The 20327-nt window shown below is 39.2% G+C and overlaps 1 protein-coding gene across 1 annotated transcript in view; it reads right to left on the bottom strand.

The window, feature by feature from the left end:
• The window catches only part of LOC102259858 (thrombospondin type-1 domain-containing protein 7B), a 525758-nt gene extending 508068 nt beyond the window's left edge, over positions 1-17690 (bottom strand). Inside the window, exon 1 of the mRNA XM_005858420.2 lies at positions 17523-17690. Within this exon, the coding sequence (XP_005858482.2) occupies positions 17523-17661 (139 nt within the window). The 5' untranslated portion in view covers positions 17662-17690. The remainder of the gene's footprint in view (positions 1-17522) is intronic.
• Between the last annotated feature and the right edge of the window lie 2637 nt (positions 17691-20327).

Here is a 20327-nt window from a genome sequence, read left to right as displayed (position 1 = left end):
TAAAACATAACCTAAGTGCTGAGGATTGTTTAAATACCCATAAAATTCTTCTCAAATGTCCCCTTTCCACTTATCTTGTTACCCACCGTTACCAACTTTATTGTCTATTCCATTATTTAATGATTAGGAAGCACTTGGGCTTTCTCGGGTGATATTCTAGAGTGTTAAAAAATAAGAAGCACTGAGGAAAGGATAGATTCTTAAAATATCCAAAGTTCTGCATCAATATAACTTAGAGGGAAATCCTTCTTGGTGTTCTCTCAGCATGAGCCTTTGAGGGGGGCAGTCTACATGCTCCAAGTTGGAGGTCAGGAAAGTCCTACTTGACACAGGAGCTGTGTCTTGCTCCACTTTGCAACTCTCCTAGCACAGCACCTGTCATATAGTGACACCCAAGGACTGTCTGATGCATGAATAGAATCTTAACCTTCAAGCATACAGGCAAGAAAAAGAACCTAAGATATTTCAGAACAATATCATTCTCTATTAAAACAATCACCCCTAGCTGGTTTGGCTCAGTGTATACAGCATTGGCCTGTGGACTGAAGGGTCCTAGGTTTGATTCCAGCCAAGGGCACAAGCCCAAGTTGCGGGCTTGATCCCCAGTGTGGGGTGTGCAGGAGGCAGCCAATCAATGATTCTCTCTCATCATTGATGTTTCTCTCTCTCCTTCTCCCTTCCTCTCTGAAATCAATAAAAGTATATTAAAATAAAAACAATCAGAAAATCCAATAAATGAGAACACTTTCCAGATTTACAGAATCACTGAGTAAAAATTGTGAGTTTTCTAAGAAGTATCATGAATGTATATAGTTCTCTCACCTCATGCCTTATGATAGAGATTTGTACGTGAGACTTTTCCAAGAGGAGAATGCATGCATTTTCTTTATCCAAGAACATATGCCTGCTGACTTACAGAAGCAAAAACAAAACTCACTACATTCAAGATCCATGCTAAAATCACAGCTGTGCATCTTTCTTTCATTAACATTTTAGATGTTTTATTTTTTCTCTCAAAAAGTAAGTTTTCGATCACTTTTAAATTGTCAAAAGTATTTAAAAAGTTGCAGAATGCATGAAAATAAAAAGAGTAGTATAGGAAAGTCATATTTATGATGAAGTGTCCTTGGCAATAGGAAGTATCAAATAAATATAAGCTGACAAAGCATTAAATAAATAGATCCTTTATTGATTTTTATAAAATGTAATCAAGGGTTTTTCTTTGTGATCACACTGCTTTAATATTCAAAATGTTTTCCGCACTAAAATATAGAGAGGTTTTTGTGTGTGTGTGTGTGTGTGTGTGTGTGTGTGTGTGTGTGTGTTCTGCATTAAGCCCTAGTTTGGAGGAAATCTTATTTGTATTGATCAATAACAACACACAACTCAAAGGCATCCCTAGGGTAAAGAAGACAGAGGAATCTTTCTGTCACTAGTCAGTTGCGTATTACAAAGACAGAGAAAGGCAGTAAGAACAGACACACTGCACACATGTATACAGAGCTATGAGCAAGACCCCACAGTCTATAGGGCCAAGTGGATAGAGATCCCATTGGATCTACTCTCAGCAGCAATGGACACAGAGTAAGCAACACCTCTCAGCTGCCAACATGTCCGATCTTCATTCATGGCATTCCGATTGGATTCTCTTTGAACATATACCCTTTCAAGTGAAATTAATCAATCTCTTTATCACTCTCATTGCATCTGGAGCCATAATCATTACCCAACTGCTGGGAAAGAAATGAAATCACTAATCGCACAGGGAGTAGAGCTTAGTGTTCAGATTAGGGAAGTTTTTATTAAGTTCTAATGTGAAACGTGATTTTTCATGTCTAGCCATACAGACATGCTTATGTGCAGGGAGCTGACAGCTAAGATTCCACCAGCATACTCGAAACACGCCAACAAGTACAGAACTCACAGTTTGTTTAAATTATTCAATGATTGGATCTTAACATCAATTTACAATACTCAACATGTAATATTCTCCTAGGAAAATCAGAATCCATCTGATTTTCTGAACTTACTATAAATGCTGGTAAGTATCAAACATATGAATGTCTAGTTAGTTATAATCTTGAAATTTTCCCACCAGTGACTTTAGGAGCCCCACTTACAACTATAACATAAACTCACTGAAATGTCATCCACAAGATTCTCATTTACTTGTACTTTTTGAACTTTTTAAAACCTCCCACTATATCTGGACAGTAAATATAGCTGTGTTTCAATAGAAACTATAGGCATATTTTTATACAATATTGATTCATGTTCATTGAAATACATTGTTCAATAGACTTACCTTGTAAAATTGGGCAGGTGTTCTTAGAAGAAAAATTACAGTGCCAAAATACAGTTTCAAAATCACATTTAAGAATGCAATAAACATATTTATGCCATACAGTTGATTGATCAATTGTAGTTAAAGTATTTAATAATATACAATATTGATAAATACGAAAACAAAAACAAGAAATTTAACTCCCACGAGGCTAGAATTATAGAGCACCAGACATAGGCGTTAGGATTGATCTTTGAAGAGAGCTTAAAGAAACAGAATCACAATAGCTCTCAAACTAGGTACTCTCAACAATATAAGCTAAAAGACCAGGTTCTGTTTTGTCTTAATAGTCTATATATTTAACTAGGGGTATTTTTCTTACCATGGTTCATTGGCAATTTAAAGGATATTTGTTCTACTGATTTGTTTGCTGAAAAAGAAGATTCTTGCCATAATAAGATGCTAGGAGAGGCCTTCTGAACGTAAGAGATAGCAGTGATCATTAAGAGGCTCAGGACCCAAGTATTATGTCCCAAGTGAGTTTTAACACAATACAAGCTTCTGTTAGACAAGTGATGGCGAACCTATGACACGCGTGAACTCATTTTTTTGGTTGATTTTTCTTTGTTAAATGGAATTTAAATATATAAAATAAATATCAAAAATATGTCTTTGTTTTACTATGGTTGCAAATACCAAAATATTTCTATATGTGACACGGCACCAGAGTTAAGTTAGGGTTTTTCAAAATGCTGACACGCCGAGCTCAAAAGGTCGCCATCACTGTGTTAGGCGGAAAGTACTGCAAGCAAAGTTAGGTCGGAAGTACTGCAAACATCCTACACTTAATATCCAGAAAGTCCAGAAAAGTTTAGATAGCTCCCTAGTATTATCAATTTTACAACATGGAGTAATAGCTTAAACACTGAATAGTAAGCTTCATAACCACTCATGGCAAGACAGAAAATCTGTATTAAATACCAGTGTATCTCTTTGTACTAGCAGTGAAGAATTTTTTACAACAGTAAACAATCTTAAAATAAAATAAAGACAACTCCATTAAAAATGAATAAGTTTATGAATAAACTTAACAAAGGTATATACATTGAAAATACTCTGTTCATAGATTGGAAGACTCAATATTCTTTAGATGGCAATTATTTCTAGATTGATCTATAGATTCATCATTATCTGTGTGAAAATCCCAGCAGGCTTTCATGCAGAAATTGACAATCTTACCCTAAAATTGAAATGGAAATGCAAAAGATTCAGAATAGCAAAAGCAATGTTTAAGAAGAAAAAAGTTGAAGGATTTTCACTTCCCAATATTAAAATGTATTATAAAGTTATCATGATAAGCTTTGGTTATCAAGACAGTGTAGTACTGGCACAGGGATAGCATAGCTCAGTGGAACAGAGCTCAAAGTCCAGACATAAAGCCTTATATTTATGGTTAGCTGATTCTCACAAACATTCCAAGTCAATTCAATGAGGAAAGCATAGCAGCCAAGTATGTGAAAACAAACCAAATGTCCATCACCTCATGAATAAATAAAAAAAATGCTGTATCAATAGAGAATGTACTATTCAGCAATATAAAGGAATGAAATATTGATATATGCTATAATTTAAAGTTAAAATGTTATTCAATCACAAAAAATAATGCATCCTGTGTTATTACATTTATATGACATTTCCAGAAAAGGCAAATCTATAGAGACGGAGACTAGACCAGTGGTTGCCTAAGGCTGGGGTGGGAATGGGATTAACTGTGAAGTTAGATTGTGATGAGGGTTGCACAGCTTAGTAAATGTAGTTACAATAGTTGAAATGTACATTTTAAATGAGTATATTTGGGGTATATAAATTATACTTCAATAAAGTTATTAAAAATAATCTTTCATGCTAAAAATTATAGTATTGTAACAGCGTAGAATGTTGTAAAAAAGAAGCCTCCACTTATAAAACATGTATCTGGATTATTAACCACCAAAATGATAACCAATTAACATGAAATCTGAGGAATATTTAAAAAGTAGTAATATTTTTGGTTCATGAGCCTCTCTACTGAGAACAGCAACATCATAAGCAGTTTCAATTCAAAGTTTCAAAAGCAGAAAACCAAAGACCTTTGAAAAACGAAGATTCAAGTAGGGAAAGGGTACTGGGCTAGTCTTGGTTCCATTACTCAATATGTGTGCACTTCAAACTTGGTCTCTTCCTGTAGGATAAATTGAGGGTCTTACTCTGCCTAAATCTCAGGTGTTGTGAGGACCACGTAAGATAAATAAAAGAAAAGGTATTATAATATAATAATATTTGATCTATTGCCAAATATAAAAGTGTTGCTTGCATGCTTGCTTTTTCTCATTTAGAGTCTGAAGATGGAAGAAGTCAATCTTATGGACCCATCTAAGTTCAAACCCAGGTTTGGTCAAACAGTCCACACATTCTTGGCTCTTGAGAAATATCTGAGATTGCATTCTGCCTGGTAATTGCTCTGATAGAATCCCATAGCCCTTGTTTTGAAAACAATAATACAGAGTGTTATGAATGGAAATGTCAGGGGAAATATTAGAGGCCCAATACTTGAAAAGCTAAAGAACATGAGGAATACCACTAGAAATAAGCAATAAAATGGAAATACTTATTTTAGAAAATAAACTTTAAAGTGAAGTAAACCAATAACAAATGACCTTTTAAAAGAAATGATATTTACTATAGGTGTATGTTTATATATCCAAACTAAAATATATTCTACATGTCAGAAGGTGGGAAGGACATATATCTCATAAAGCAGCAACCATTGAACAAAAATAAAAATAATATTAATTGGTTACTTAATTATGACTTTGATCATGTAATATTTTTTTTGAGTATAGATAATGTACTCCAAGTATGAACTATGTTTTATTCAGATTTTCTCACTTATTCCCATTTACTGATGAGAAAGCAAAGGCATAAAATTGAGGTTGCCCACAGCTTAGCTTAGCACTCAGTCTGACCCAGTGTCCGTGCTCTGAACTCCATCACTCTGCTTAGTATGTAGCATCAGCATCTTTATTGTTCACGGGTTCTCTAAAAATACAGCTAAGTAATTAAGCCTCAAATGGTTTTCTTTAAAAATTAAAAATGCAGCCACTTCTTTGCAACATAGTGCGTATGCTAAGCAACAAAAATCTTTGAGCAGCTGCATTCAATTAAAAAATTATTAACCCTGAGGAAACACATACACACACACACACACACACACACACACACCAGTATCCATATGTCATTCTTCCAATTTCCTGTTACCTTTTGTAGTGAAGTGTATCCATGAGTGAAATCTAAAACTACTTACTCCCAGAGTAGTTTATTATTTTCCTCTTTTGGGGCAAAAGTGATCAATATAAGGGGGTAATAGTATTTCAGATTCCCTACAGTAACCACAGTTTGGTTACCAGAGTAACTCAAAAAGCAAAAGAAACATAAGGATGAGATGGTTAACTCACATTCATTTTTTTGGCTAAGAAAATAAGCTTAACCAATAGAAAGCAATAAAGAGTAGACTTCCCATTAACTGAGGGACATGACACAAATACATATTTTCACTCCCTCCTAATCTCCTAATACCCCACTGAAATGACAGTAAAGGCATTAAAAGATATAACTAAATAAGGGTCAAGAACACAGGGCTAGAGACAGAGAACAGAGAGCAAATAGAGGAGCAGTAAGCACCCTGCCAATGGGAAGGAAGTTGAAGGCTAGGTGCCCACAGAAGAGTCTGGCAGCAACAACAGGTAAAGCCCATTTATACTTGCAGAACCTGAGAAGGTCTGGGATCTAGAGACAGTGGAAGGAGGAAAGCTTGTGGCTTGATGGGGAATAATTAAAAGTCTATAAATGGAACTAATTAACCCCTCAGATCCCTTCCACTGTCTTTTCCTCATTCTCCACAGACAGCAAAATCCAACTCCTCCGAGGACATTCTTGAGCAGAGCAAATAAACTGAAAGGGCTGAAAGAAGAAGGATGATAAAAATTTTAGAAATTAGAAAAATACAAACAAAATAAAAAGTAGAAAAATATCTAAAAGTTGAGGATCAGTTAGAGAGGTACAATATCTTCTAAGGAGGTTCAGAAGAAACAGAGACAAGAGGGAGTAGAATCATAGAAAAATATATATATCAAAACTGTAGGACATGGGCATAGTGATTGAGATATCCACCTATGGCCAACACAGTACAGGAGACAGGAGAAAGGACTCATGCCAAAGTATGTAATCATGAAATTTCAGAATTTCATGGTAAAAAGGAAAGTCCAGAGAGGAAAACAAACAGGCAAGGCACAAAGAGATAAGATGAGAATAACATAAAACTTCTTAGTAACAACACTGGAGGCTGGAACACAGAATTTCCTTCAAAATTCGGAAGGAAACATGCTTTTTAACCTTGAACTCCACATGCCAGCTATCTGTCAAGATATGACAAGCACAGAGACCCTTTCAGATGTGAAAAATTACTCCAAAGTACCCTATTTGGGCAGTTCTGCACGATAAGATGAGCAGTATCAGAAAATAAAGCAACGGGGTGCAAGGTGAGAAATGCAAGGAGGTTCCAAAGATGACAACTGTGCAGCAAGCCACACTGCGTCAGGGGGAAGGGACTCCCAAAGGAAACACATGACAAGGTTGGGAGCAGTGCCTGAGTATGTCAAAAAAATTAAAAATGGGTGTGTAAGCTCAAAGAAGGTGAAGCAAAAGAAAATATGAGGGTTGTTTTTTTTTTTAAATAAAAGTTCTGTGTAAAGTAAAAAGCTGAAAGAAAAAAAAATGATAAAAAGGATATGGAAGCATAGTGCCCTGCCTGGCCCAGTGGAGAACAATAGCCATGCAGACATAATAACATAAGCATTGCTCAATAATTTAACTATTTTGATGTAACTATTTTTGAAGAGAGGCAATAAAAAAGGAAAGTAGGTAGTAAGATGAGAGCTAAATCTTAAACTAAGATAACATAAAATCACTAGGAAATATCCAATATTTCTAAATCAAGAAATACCAATAATGAGTATATTATGGAGATAGGGAGGTGAACATCGGAATAAACAGCAAAAGGAGTTGAAACTGGCTGCCTCTGTGGAAACAGACTGGAAGGTGACTGGCAACTACATCTCATCATAACAACTGTAGTAATAGTTGACTTTCTTCCCTGTGTACCTATTTCTTTTTATTGAAACCGTGTTCATCTTTCCCAGAGATAATCAGAAATGATACTGGAGCCAAACAGTAAGGAAATATGGATAATTTATTTTTATATTTACTGATTTATAAATTTGATTTTGGTTTGCATTCATTGTATATTATCTCTTGTTTATTTCAAGTTCTAGAATAATTGGGATCATACTTTCTTTTTCTTCAGTCTTATCACTTCTCACCTTCCTAAATACACACACACACACACACACACACACACACACACACACACACACATAATCATCATCATCATCATCATCATCATCATCATCATCATCATCATCATTGGTCCTCAATACACTGTACTTAATGCACTGGGAATATTTCATATAACAGCTATTTATGTTGTTGGTACTTGGAATTTATCAGTAAATAAAACCAGCAAAGATCTCTGTCCTCAGGGAGCATACATTATAGTGCTATTTAGGGGAAAAGGGAGAGTTATTTATTTTATACTAGAGGCCCAGTGCATGAAATGTGTGCATGGAGGTGCGGTCCCTCAGCCTGGCCTGCGCCCTGTCGCAATCCAGGATCCCTTGGGGGATGGGCCAAGGAAGAAGGGAGGAAGGAGTGTGTGTGTGTGTGTGTGTGTGTGTGTGTATGTGTGTGTGTGTGTGTGTGTGTGTGTGTGAAAGAGAGAGAGAGAGAGAGAGAGAGAGAGAGAGACCCCCAAAGACTCCAGACTCCTTTATTCTGAAGCACAAAACTTTACTTTCCCCACGTTTATCGCATGTCTAAACACAAACCATTGTGTACTTCAAGCAACATGTGTTAGGGAGGGAGAATGCAGCCTTGAAGCAAAGGCTGGGGTTGTCAGAAGTGAATAACCCCTCTGGTCCCCCTCAGCTGAAGCTCCTCAGGGGCCTGCCTTTGAGAATCCACATTTATCTCTTGGTGCGTGGGAGGTTAGGGAGTGCAGCATTATCCCGGGAGGGGAAGGTCATGGGGACTGCACCTGTGGTACTTGCCCCAAGTTTCATTTCTTCACCCCCCTGGGTCACTTTCCACCCTCCGCTGATCCAGTTAATGGGGGCAGAGGTCTGCAGCTGGATGTCTCCAGGTGGAGAGTGTGCTGGGGGCCGGGTGGTCCAGCTCCCCTGCATCCACATCCCAACCCTAACAGCTTCCCGCCTGCAGGCAACAGCTCTGGGTGTTCCGCCCTGCCATGTGCCAGACTCAATCCAACTGGGTTCGGGGAAAGATTTGGGTGGCTCCGTGGCAGGCAGCTCCATGGCTAGCACCTTTGAATTGCGTGCTGCTAGGGGGGAAAGAAAAGCCTCCTCAGAGAGAGGTTTTTCAAAGGCCTTCAGGAAACCACCAACGGTTAAATAGCAATCTGGAACCCCTAGGGGATGTCTGACTGCCGGTTTAGGCCTGATCCCCGGCAGTCAGACATCCCCCGAGGGATGTAGGAGTGCGCCAAGCAGCAGGCAGCCAGGGAGAAACCCGAACCAGTGCTGGGCATCGCACGGCTCATGCTCCTCTGGGCCGCTGCGCCTGCTGCCCCAGGTTGGTAGTGCCGCCGCAGAGTCGGGAGAGGCTCCTGCCGCCACAGCTGTGATCATCAGCCATCAGCCTAGCTCTGCTGAGCGGCACTCCCCTGTGGGAGCACACTGACCACCAGGGGGCAGCTCCTCCATTAAGCGTCTGCCCCCTGATGGTCAGTGGGCATCGTAGCGACTGGTCGACTGGTGGTTCTGGTTGTTCCAGTTGATTTGCCAGGTCTCTGGGCTTTTATATATGTACTAGAGGCCCGCTGCATGAAGATTCGTGCAGTAGGCTTTCTTTCCCCTGGCTGCCAGCACCAGTTTTCCTCTGGCACCTGGGACCCAGACCTTCACTCTGGCCACTGCCTTCCATCTTCGCTCTGGACACAGTCTTCGTTGTGGTTGGAGCCTTCAGTCTTTGCTCCTTGCTCTAACGGGAGTCTTCAGTCTCTGGCCAGAGCTGCTCCTGTAGCTCCTTCTGCCCCCCACCCTCCCCCTCATAGCTTGATAACTACTTTGCCTGCAGACCTCGCCGATGGGCTCCTGGGTCCCAGTGGGCCGCCTAGCCTGCGGCCTGGCTTTCCAATCACAATCACGATCACAATCACGGGAGGCAGGCAAGGTGGCTCCTGGGTCCCGGGGGGCCACCTTGCCTGTGGCCTGGCTTTCCGGCGGCTCCTGGGGTCGCACACGGGGGCCTGGATGGCGGCTCCTGGTGTCCCGCCCTGCCTGCAGTATGCAAATTAGCCGCCATCTTTGTTGGTGGTTAATTTGCATATCACGCTGATCAGCCAATGGCGATGGTAGCGAAGGTACGGTTAATTACCATGTTTGTCTATTATTAGATAGGACTAGAGGCCCGGTGAACAAAATTTGTATACGGGGGCAGGGGTGGGGTCCCTCAGCCTAGGCTGCACCCTCTCCATTCCGGAACCCCTCAGGGGATGTCCCTCTGGTAATCCGGGACCACTGGCTCCTAACTGCTCAACTGCCTGCCTGTCTGATCACCCCTAATCACTCTGCCTGCCTGGTCACCCCTAACTGCCCTCCCCTGCTAGCCTGGTCGTCCCTAACTGCTCTCCCCTACTGGCCTAGTAGCCCCTAACTGCCTCTACCTCGGCTCCCTCCACTGTGGCTTTGTCTGGAAGGACGTCCAGAAGGATGTCTGGAAGATGTCCAATCTAATTAGCATATTACCTTTTTATTAGTATAGATAGATTACTTGGGTTATATAGACGGTTTCAGACTTATCAGGGGCATGATAAAATTAGTACTTATGGTCTCTAAGAAAAATAAGTAGAACTTTCAGCCATGAATCATATGCCATATTTGCCTATGCTTTTGATATCATAGCAATAACACCACTGAGAGTTCATTATACACATGCCTCTAAGATAAATTAATATCCATAAAAATAATTAAAATGATTTCAATTTAATCAGATTCCCAGGAGAAATATTTCATAGATTTCTAGCTCATATTCAAAATTAGTTCCCTGCTAAGAACATTTGATTTTCTCTAAGATTTCTAAACTTAAAATATACATATTTTATATATAAATTTTATCTCAAAGTATTTTCCACAATGAAAACAAACATTATTATTTAAGCTATAACTATTAACTATGTAAGATCTTTTTTCCTTAATTTATTTTATTTTCATAGTCTCTCTTTCTTTTTTTTTTCTCCTAAGAAGATTAATTTCAACTTATCTACTTAGTTCTTAGAATACAGGTAATTATTTTGACCCTTTTTATTCACTGTGAAGGAGCTACTGAAATTATAACTTTCTAAGAGTCTGTCATATAGAAAGTTTCAGACCTACTAGTAAACAGTCAGTGAAATTAGACAAGTTATTAATAAAATCTATATTGCTATTGCGCTAGCCAGTTTGGCTCAGTGGATAGAGCGCCTGTCTACAGACTGAAGGGTCCTGGGTTCAATTCCAGTCAAGGGCACCTGCCTGGTTTGTGGGCTCAATCCCCAATAGGGGGCATGTGGGAGGCAGCCTATCAATGATTCTCTCTCATCACTGATGTTTCTCTCTCTCTCTCCCCCTCTCCTTCCCTCTCTGAAATCAATAAATCTATATTTTTAAAAAATCCATATAGCTATCAAACTGAGCTTTCTCTGTTGTGTGTTTAAGGAAGAGAAATATGTATAAATTGAAAGCATAAAATCAAGACTATTTTAAACATCAAATTATTTATACTAATAAAAGTAATATGCTAATTAGACTGAACATCTTCCAGACATCCTTCCAGACGTCCTTCTCAACAAAGCCAGGGTGGCAGGGCTGAGGCAGAGGTAGATAGGGGCGACCAGGCAGGCAGGCAGAGTGGTTAGGGGCAATCAGACAGGCAGGCAGATGAATGGTTAGGAGCCAGCGATTCCGGATTGCAAGAGGGACGTCCCGGAATGAAAAGGGTGCAGATCGAGCTGAGGGACCCCGCCCCCCCAGTGCACAAATTTTGTGCACTGGGTCTCTAATTATATAATGACAAATAATAGCTAACATTTATTGAATAGACACTATGCACTAGCTATTTCAATATATTATTTTACTTAATTTTCAAAACAGTCTGTGAAATATTTATTACCCACAATTTCAGATGGTAAATAGAGCTCAGAGAGGTGCAATATCTTTCTTCTGTTTAGAGACAGGATTTGAATGTGGGTCTGCATGTGTACAAGGCTCTAGATCTGTCTAGTACACTAAAGTGATCTCTTAGGATGATTTAAGACAATTAAAAGAACCTCTCACAAAGAAAAATACGTATTTTTTTCGTTCAGACCTCATTATTCATAGCACAAAACGTTTTCAGTCTTTATCATAAACTCACTTGCAAATGTAATTTGGAATGATGAAAATGTTCTAAAACCACACAATGGTGATGTTTCTATCACATTGTGAATATACTAAATGTCACTGGATTTTATACTTTTAAATGGTTAAAATGGTAAAGTTTATGTTATGTGTATTTTACCACAATAATTTTTTAAATGTCATTTGGCCCAAAGGAAGTACATTTTGGAAATGTATTCTCTACATATACAGAATCATAAATTTCAAGGCTACAACTTCATTTCTAAGGCTACACATTGAAATTCTACCTCTTTGCTAGTGATGTCCAGATTCACATCTCTGAGAAAGACCTTTCTCCTGAATTCAGATCCACATATTCAACTACCTGGTCAACATCTCCACAGAAATTTCTAACAGACTCAAAACTTTAACACACCCAATACCAATGTCCTAATATTCCCTCCACACCAGCTCCTCCATAGTCAGTCCATAGTAAATGATGACAAACTGACTCTTCCAGTGGCTCAGGGCAAAGCTTCCATATCACCCTAGTATCTCTTCCCCCTTCCGCACATCAGTAAATCCACATAGCTTTAAATCAGGGTTTCCCAATCTGGCCCTATTGACATTGTGAGGCCTGATAATTCTTGGTTGTGGGGAGCTGTCCTGTGCATAGGATGTTTAGCAGCATCCCTGGCTTCTACTCACAGATGTCAGTAGCACAATAAGAAAGATCTCCAAACAAGGGCGGGGGGAGGGACCCCGAAACATGTAATACTCTTTTTAAAAAAAAAAAAATCCATGTGATTAAAAAAAAAAAAAAAGATTTGACAAACAAAAAAAAAAAAAAAAAAAAAAAAAGAAAGATCTCCAAATATTGCCAAGTGCCCCCTACAGGAAAAAATTACCCCTGGTTGAAAAGCAAGGCCTTAAATATCTCCAAAATCCAATACCTTTCCACCATCTTCACTGCCTTGACCTTGGTGCAGGTTATAACCTCTCCTCTTTATTTCTGTGTTGCCTCCTAATTGGTCTCCCCCTTCTACTATTCAGACTGCCCACAATGATTCTATTAAAATCTTACTGAAAAGAAAGTTGGATCATGTCACCATTCTCTCAAAACTCTCCAGTGCTTTTCTATCTCATGCAGAGCAAATGCCAAAAGTATATTTTAAAAATTTTATCTTTATTGTTGAAAGTATTACAGATGTCCCCTTTTTTCTCCATTGACCCCCATCACTTTGCACTCCCATCCTCCCCCATGGGCCACTATTGTCACTATTGCCTATTGACCTATGAGGACATACCTGATTCAGGCCCCATTCTTCTCTGATCAATTGTACAGTCACAATCCCCACGTTCACTCTGCTCCACATGCTGGCCCCTCTCTGGTCCTCAACATGCCACACATGCTCCTGCCTCAAAGGCCTTCTGACTCAGTTCCTTCTATCTGGAATATTCTTCACCTGCTATCTCCATGACTGGCTCCTCACTACCTTCAAGTCTCTACCCAAATCCACTTCCTCAGTGAGTCACCCTATAACCCACCTGCTTCTAATTTCCATCTCTCACCTGTCACGGTGTGTCTCTCCTCCTTGCCTTATCTTTCTTTCTAAGCACTTAACACCACCTAACAATTAACTTCTTGATTGTGTTTTTCACCCTGTTTATGAAGACTGAGGATTTGTCTATTTTATTCTGCATTTAACTCATGTGCTTGTAACAGTACCTGGCACATCATAAGGACTTGTCAAGTATTAGTGGAATGAACCCTCCAACACCGAGGTCTTTTTTAAGGAGACCATTAGTTATTGTGACTTCAGAAACATGACCTGTTCATCTCTAAAACGTGTGCAGACATGAATAGTTACATTTACTTAAAACCACCACCATCACTCCTTATCTGATGGTCTTGCTGACGTGATCCTTCTTTCTTGGCACGCAAGACAGATTGCCTGACACTAAATATAGATCAGAGGATGGCATCACAATGATGACAGGCATCCAACATCCTTGCCAGATCAGTGATCCTGCAGCCTACAGCTCTTGTCTCTCCCTGAGAACAGAAATCCTCAGCAACATATATATCATCCTCTTAGGATCCATCAATCCATTGTTTATCCAAAGCCAGGACTCACTTAGATGTGCCTCTAAATTGGATGAGGTTGACTAACATCTATGGACTCAGGGGGGAAAACAACAGACACCAGCAAAGAGCTTTAGTGGTTGACACTACAATCTGAACCAAAGAATGGTTTCTAGGTTTCTGAAACAAAGTATATTTAACTGGGTCTCCATGGAAATCTGTTCAACTCCAGATTACATTGGACTTGAATGGCTGGATTTGATAACACACTCCAAAGAATTCAGTAAATTTCAGTGCAGTACAGGTTTTTTAAAATCCAAATAAAATACAATAAACTTAGTCATAAGCAGAGAATAGAATCTAAGATGTTTGGGTTGTCTTTGAAGGTGATTACCCAGAATTGCTCTAGGACTTATGGCTCCTCAAATTGATTTATTGTTTATCTTTAAAATAATGTTGCACTTATGTCAGTATTATGTATAATAGCAAAACACTAAAAAATCCTGAAATTCCAAGCAATAGAGTAAAAAATATAAAGCAATGGGGTGCTGGTTAAATAAATTATGGAATAAAAATATAGAAGAATACTATGTAACCATTAGAAGATGAAATTGATCCATTTGAACTGAAAAGTAATGCTCATCAACACATCATTCTATGATAAAAAGAAAACTACAAAAATAGACGCAAAGCATGACTGATTGCATAAAGTAAAGTGTGTGTATGCACATATGCACATGTATGAATTTAGTATTTTCATATGAACATTCCCCATCGTCCTTCACCATGCTCCCTGCCCAGGAGGCTGTCTTTGTGGCCACATCAATGGACTCCTTTGCCTTGTGGCTTCTGGTTGGGTTCAGCCAATGAGAGCCCTGGTAGAAGATGTAAGGACAAGGTTTGTTCATTCCCCTTCCTACTTCTACTGCAAGTTGATTAGATCCCTCTAAAGGCCACAGCATTTGTCTGGCATTCTCTCCATAAAGTTTTCTCCCCAGACTCTAGAAACCACTTTCTTTCTTTGCCCCTCCAGACCCGGAAATCATCAAGGTTAATACAGTACTAGCCCAGGGAGCACTCCACAATTCCTTGTAGCTGTTCTTTAACCCTGCTCACACTTTCCCACTTGAGCAAATAATCCTTTTATTAAACTCTTCTTAATTACTTACTTTTCACATGCCATTTATTTTCTCGGCAGAACCCTAATTAATGATAATAGTAACTTTTGTATGTGTGCTTTTTGTGATTTATATACACAAGTATGAACTTTCGTTTTTAATTTTGTATCTTTTAAATTTTTTCTACTTTAAAAATATCTGGTCAACTACAAGTAATAAATATGCAATGCAAAAGTAAAATCAAATACTTTGACCGTTAACAAAGTATTCATCCATTGTAGAGTGGATTTGTACCATCCTGTTCCATTGAATACTTTTAGAAAAGCAGACTTACTTTTAAAATTTTGTTCAAAATGAGCCCATGTTCTTAAAACACCTCCTTTATCAACAGGTGCTCATTGGCACCAATTCAACCCCAACAGGAACCCCAACTTGGGGTGCGGTGGAGAAGGAAACTATTCAGTGCACATCAGCTGGGTTGTGCTGTGGCATGGCTGTAGAACAGCTCAGTGCCAGGCGGCCCTGAGCCGGGCCCTGCACTGACTAGACAGCAGCTCTGCTCCTCAGTGGTCTGGTTGGCTACTCTGCTTTGAGCTGCTCTCGTGAGACATCTTTCCTTGTTTCAGCTCAGCCAAGGAGACGCAGAAGACTTTATCCTCTGGTGTAAAGGGGAAGGGTACTCCCTAAGCCAGAGGGGAGCTGGCTTATGTGGACAGCCCCGACTGACCCATTCTCATGCAAATAAGGACTCTAAATACTTGAAGTTTGATTAGTCCAAAAGGCTCTGTCCTGACTGGTCAGAATAGAGCCTCTCTGATTGGCCAGAGCTGCACAACTTTGATTGAATGGGGAGAGCCTCAGTCCTGTTGGTTGAAATAGGAGCAGGAACTCCTTTAGAAGGCCTGGCTCAGATGGCAAAAGCAACGTGCAGGTAGGCAGTTGAGTGCTGACTTCATGAAGTGCAGTTTGCAGGAGAGGCCTCTGTGCAAAAATGGCCACTAGGCTGTTTTTTTTTTGTTTTTGTTTTTGTTTTTGTTTTTTAATTTTGAGCACAGTTGGCCACCAGGGGCCCTTCTTAGTGGGTATCTTTTCTTTTTCTTCATGGTTCACACCTTCATATTTCAGATTGGCTACTTTCCATTTTAACTGCACTTTTTTGAGAACTTTAGAGAGGAGTATAGTCATATAAATGTGCTTAATGGGGTGGGGGACAGGGGCAGGCTAGAAAGGGTCAATGGGGAAAAGAAGGGGACATATGTAATACTTTCACCAATAAAGATTTAAAGATTTTTTTGATAAAATATTTAGTCTTTTGTAATTAAAACAAAATAGCCTGATTCATAGAAAAAACAATATTGACTTTTAGAACTATTTCCAAAGCTTCCTAAGACTACCATGGTAAAAAATGAAAATCACTAATGTGATATTAGAGCCCACAATTAAATTAATTTATAGTGACTTTAATGCAATTAAATTTTCCTCCAGACTGTATCTCTAATGGTGCTGGGGTTTTTACTTAATATACTTGAAAGCATAATTTACTTCATTTTTGCAAAGTCATTTAAATATTATAAATTTATCTTTTATACATATTTTCATGCTGACATGATACATTTGCAGTCTATTTAATTTACAGATGATGAGACTAAAATGAAAACTCTTTGAGGACCATACATCTTCTACAACATCACATTTCCCATTCCAAGTTATTAAGTATATAAGTTATCTGTATTCACAAGAATGGACTCTTGAAACAGTAATACATATTTTATATGATCTGATTATGGAACTTTAAGAAAATTAAAATCTAGGGCAAAGAAAAACATCAGTGATACAAAGCACTAAGATGTCTGGGGTTCATAACACAAGTTAATAAATTATCAGCCTTTAAAATTAAATTCAACAGATCCTTCCTACAGCCAAATTAAGGAAATAGTTAGAGAAGAACATAAGTTATATGAAAGCCTCCGAACGCAATTCAGCTTATTCATTTGGTTTTGTAGAGAACACATTAAGGTGACTTAATAGTCACAACTAATAAGCCAAATGGTTAGGGAAATTTTTCATGCTCCCAAACCTAGAAATGCAGGTTTATTAGAAAGTAGTCAATAATAAATAGCTAACTAGTTTGTACCCTAAAAGAAAGAGACACACGGATCTGGTTCAAGACATTTTAAGCCGAGGATACCAGCTAAATTCAGGTGTCACTTTGGCTACACGTGTGCTGCACAGTGGTGAAATATCTGACAAAGGAGAAGCAGATGTAACTAAGGAAATCATATCTTTAGTTGACAGCAACGTGAAAATTCAGAAGGATAGCAAGCATCAAGGATGGAGGTGACAATTATGCGGGAATAAAAAGCAAATGTAAGTTTTATTATAATGAAGAAGAATCTAGTTTTCCTCTCTGGCTACTCCACCACTACTCCACCAATAAGAACAAGGAGAGAAAGAATATTCTTCTCATTAATGAAAATGGGACAAAGGAACAGCCAGGACATTCCTACCTGGTTTCCAGATGAACTGATTATCCTTTCTGCCTTCCAAATGAGCTGCCTGGGACAGCCAGAGAGAAAGGAATAGAAATAGCTTCCTCATGTTCCTCCATACCCAGCAAATGACAGCCACATTACCCTTTGGAAACATTCTTCAGATTTTCAGCCTCTCGACTTGCCTATTCCTATAAGAAAAAAAAAGAAAATCAGGTAAGTTTCTTCTGTACAGAAATTCTAAAAACTCACGTTGACTGCTAGAATTTTCATCATGATGGCATTACAAATTTCCAATTACCATAAAGAGAGGACACATTGTATGGTCAGCAGTTAATTAGCCACGTTTTCAATCCATACCTAATGAAGACATTATCAATCCTAGAAACTCCACAGTCCCTCATTCAGTTTACTTTGATTTTTAAAAGGACCGTTGGCAGATACATGGTATATTCCCACCTCCTATTTAGTGAAACTCCTTGAGGAGCTCACGATTTGAGGAGAATGATACACATACACAACAAAATATAAAACTGGGTGAGGACTGCTCTAGCAGTAGTGTTAAGAAAGTGAGATGGAAAGATTGAGGAAGAAGCAATGGCTTCTTCTGTAATCAGAAAAAAAAGGGGGAATATTTGAAAAGAGCCTTAGGGAAACATAAGGGCTTACAGGTGCCAGGAAGGGCATTTCAGGCCCAGAGAACCAGGTGTGAGATGTGTTTTGTGTTTGGGGACTGGCCAATGGTCTGGTGGCTGCTGTGAAAGACACAGAAGGGGAGGGAGGAAAGGACGGAGATGAGGTTGAGAACAAAGGCTGGGCAGCAACTCATATAGAGCCTTGACTGTTATGGGAGGGGCCTGGCTTCATTCTGTGTACAGAATAAAAATTATAGGGAGCGAGTGACTTTTAAATAACTGACATCACTGTGCCTAACAAATCACTAGAGGATGAGGGCAGAGAACTTGAGGCCAGTTAGGGAGCTCATGAACTAGTTGAGGCAGGTATTGATGAAGTAGGAGAAATGAGCAAGGTGGTGCTGAGTCTGGATTAAAAGGCTTTGGATGGGATGAGAGAGAAGGTTAAAAACGATAGCAAGAGTGCAAACTCAGATGACGGGACCCATGGGGGCTCTTTACCAAAGATGAGAAACAGGAAAAGGGGCAAATTTGAAAGGGAAGATACAAAGAATTTCCCTCAGAGAATATTAAGTCTGATGTACTATGCTGCTGTAAAAAAGAAGGAACTCTTACCATTTGCAACAGCATGGATGGAACTGGAGAGCATTATGCTAAGTGAAATAAGCCAGTCAATGAAGGAAAAATACCACATGATCTCACTCATTTATGGATAATAAAGACCATTATAAACTGATGAACAAAAATAGATACAGACGCAGAGCAGCATCCAACAGACTGTCAAACCACAGCGGGAAGGCCGGGGAGGGTTGTGGGGGGGCGGTAAGAGATCAACCGAAGGACTTGTATGCAGGCATATAAGCATAACCAATGGACACAAGACACTGGGGGTTAGGGGAGGCCGGGGAAGGTCAAGGGGGGAAAAAAAGGAGACAAATGTACTACTCTTTGTAATACTTTAAGCAATAAAACAAAATTTAAAAAAAGAAACATTAAAAAATAAATAATTTAATTTACAGAAGTCTAGAAAGTAAAAATATATATATATTTTAAATTATTTCCTTTAAAAAAAATCTGATGTGCCTACAACATATCCAGGTGGAGTTTTCCAAAAGATAATAAATAAAATTCTACCCGGAGTTAGGAGATCGGAAACAACCGGCCACAATAGATGTATTAGAAAAAATAAATCAAGAGTCATAGGCAAAAAGGGATAAAACGATAAAGCTTAAAAGATATCAAGGATTGAAGTTATTAGCCCTAAATATTTAGTCACACATGTGCTAACAGTGGGGAGCAAATCTGACTGTGAGCATCCTAGTGACCAAAGGAAAGAAGTAGCTACGATAGCCATGATGTACATAGGAGAAAATTATGTATTTTTTTAAATTATTGTTTTAGAAGAATTCATGGCCCTGCTCATGGAATTGACCCAAGAGTCCTCATAAATACAGATGATGGTCACCAATAAAATAGACAAGGGAAATCAGTATACAGTGGAGTCTCGGAGCACACCTAGAACACGCCAAGGGTGCAGAGACAAAGTACAAATCAGTAAAAATGATTCTGCAAGGAGTCACACAATGTAAGTATAGACATAGATATAGATATAGATATATAGATATATTGCCTTATATACACATTATTATATCACGATATATAAATTATACATATACATTTATATAATATAGTGCCCCCAAATGGTCATTATTTTATTATTTTATTTTCTATACATTATCTAAACTTATTCATGAGCCCCACACCATGGGAAAGCAAGAACTCACCAACTGAAGGCTTTTTCGCCCCTTCCAGTATAAAACAGCATCTTTCCCAGCAGAGTCTCCAGGAGGGAAAGGCTCATTCTTCCAGGTTTTCTCCCTGCCCAGGGCAGAGGACAGCTGCCATCTCAGGGTGACTGGGGAGGAGCATGGTGAGTCTTCCCTCAGAGGCACTGGGCCGGGCTAGACCCCAGGAGCCCAGCATGGATGTCTCCTCGGGCACAGGGCATCCCTCCCCATCCTTTGAGGCATTAGCAGCCACCACTTCCGGAAATCATGGCCGTATGCCTCCAGGTGAGAAGTCTCCAGATAATTGGCCTAGAATCCAAACCTCTGCTGCTTCAGCAGTAATTTCAGGTTCCCTACCTCCTCTACTGCATTAGATTCCTAGGGCTGCCAGAGCGAATCAC

The sequence above is a fragment of the Myotis brandtii genome, unplaced genomic scaffold (genome assembly GCF_000412655.1).
Source record: "Myotis brandtii unplaced genomic scaffold, ASM41265v1 scaffold1174, whole genome shotgun sequence".
NCBI classification, from domain to species: Eukaryota; Metazoa; Chordata; class Mammalia; order Chiroptera; family Vespertilionidae; genus Myotis; species Myotis brandtii.
The sequence above is the reverse complement of the archived record's forward strand: the minus strand, read 5'-3'. Positions and strand labels throughout refer to the sequence as shown.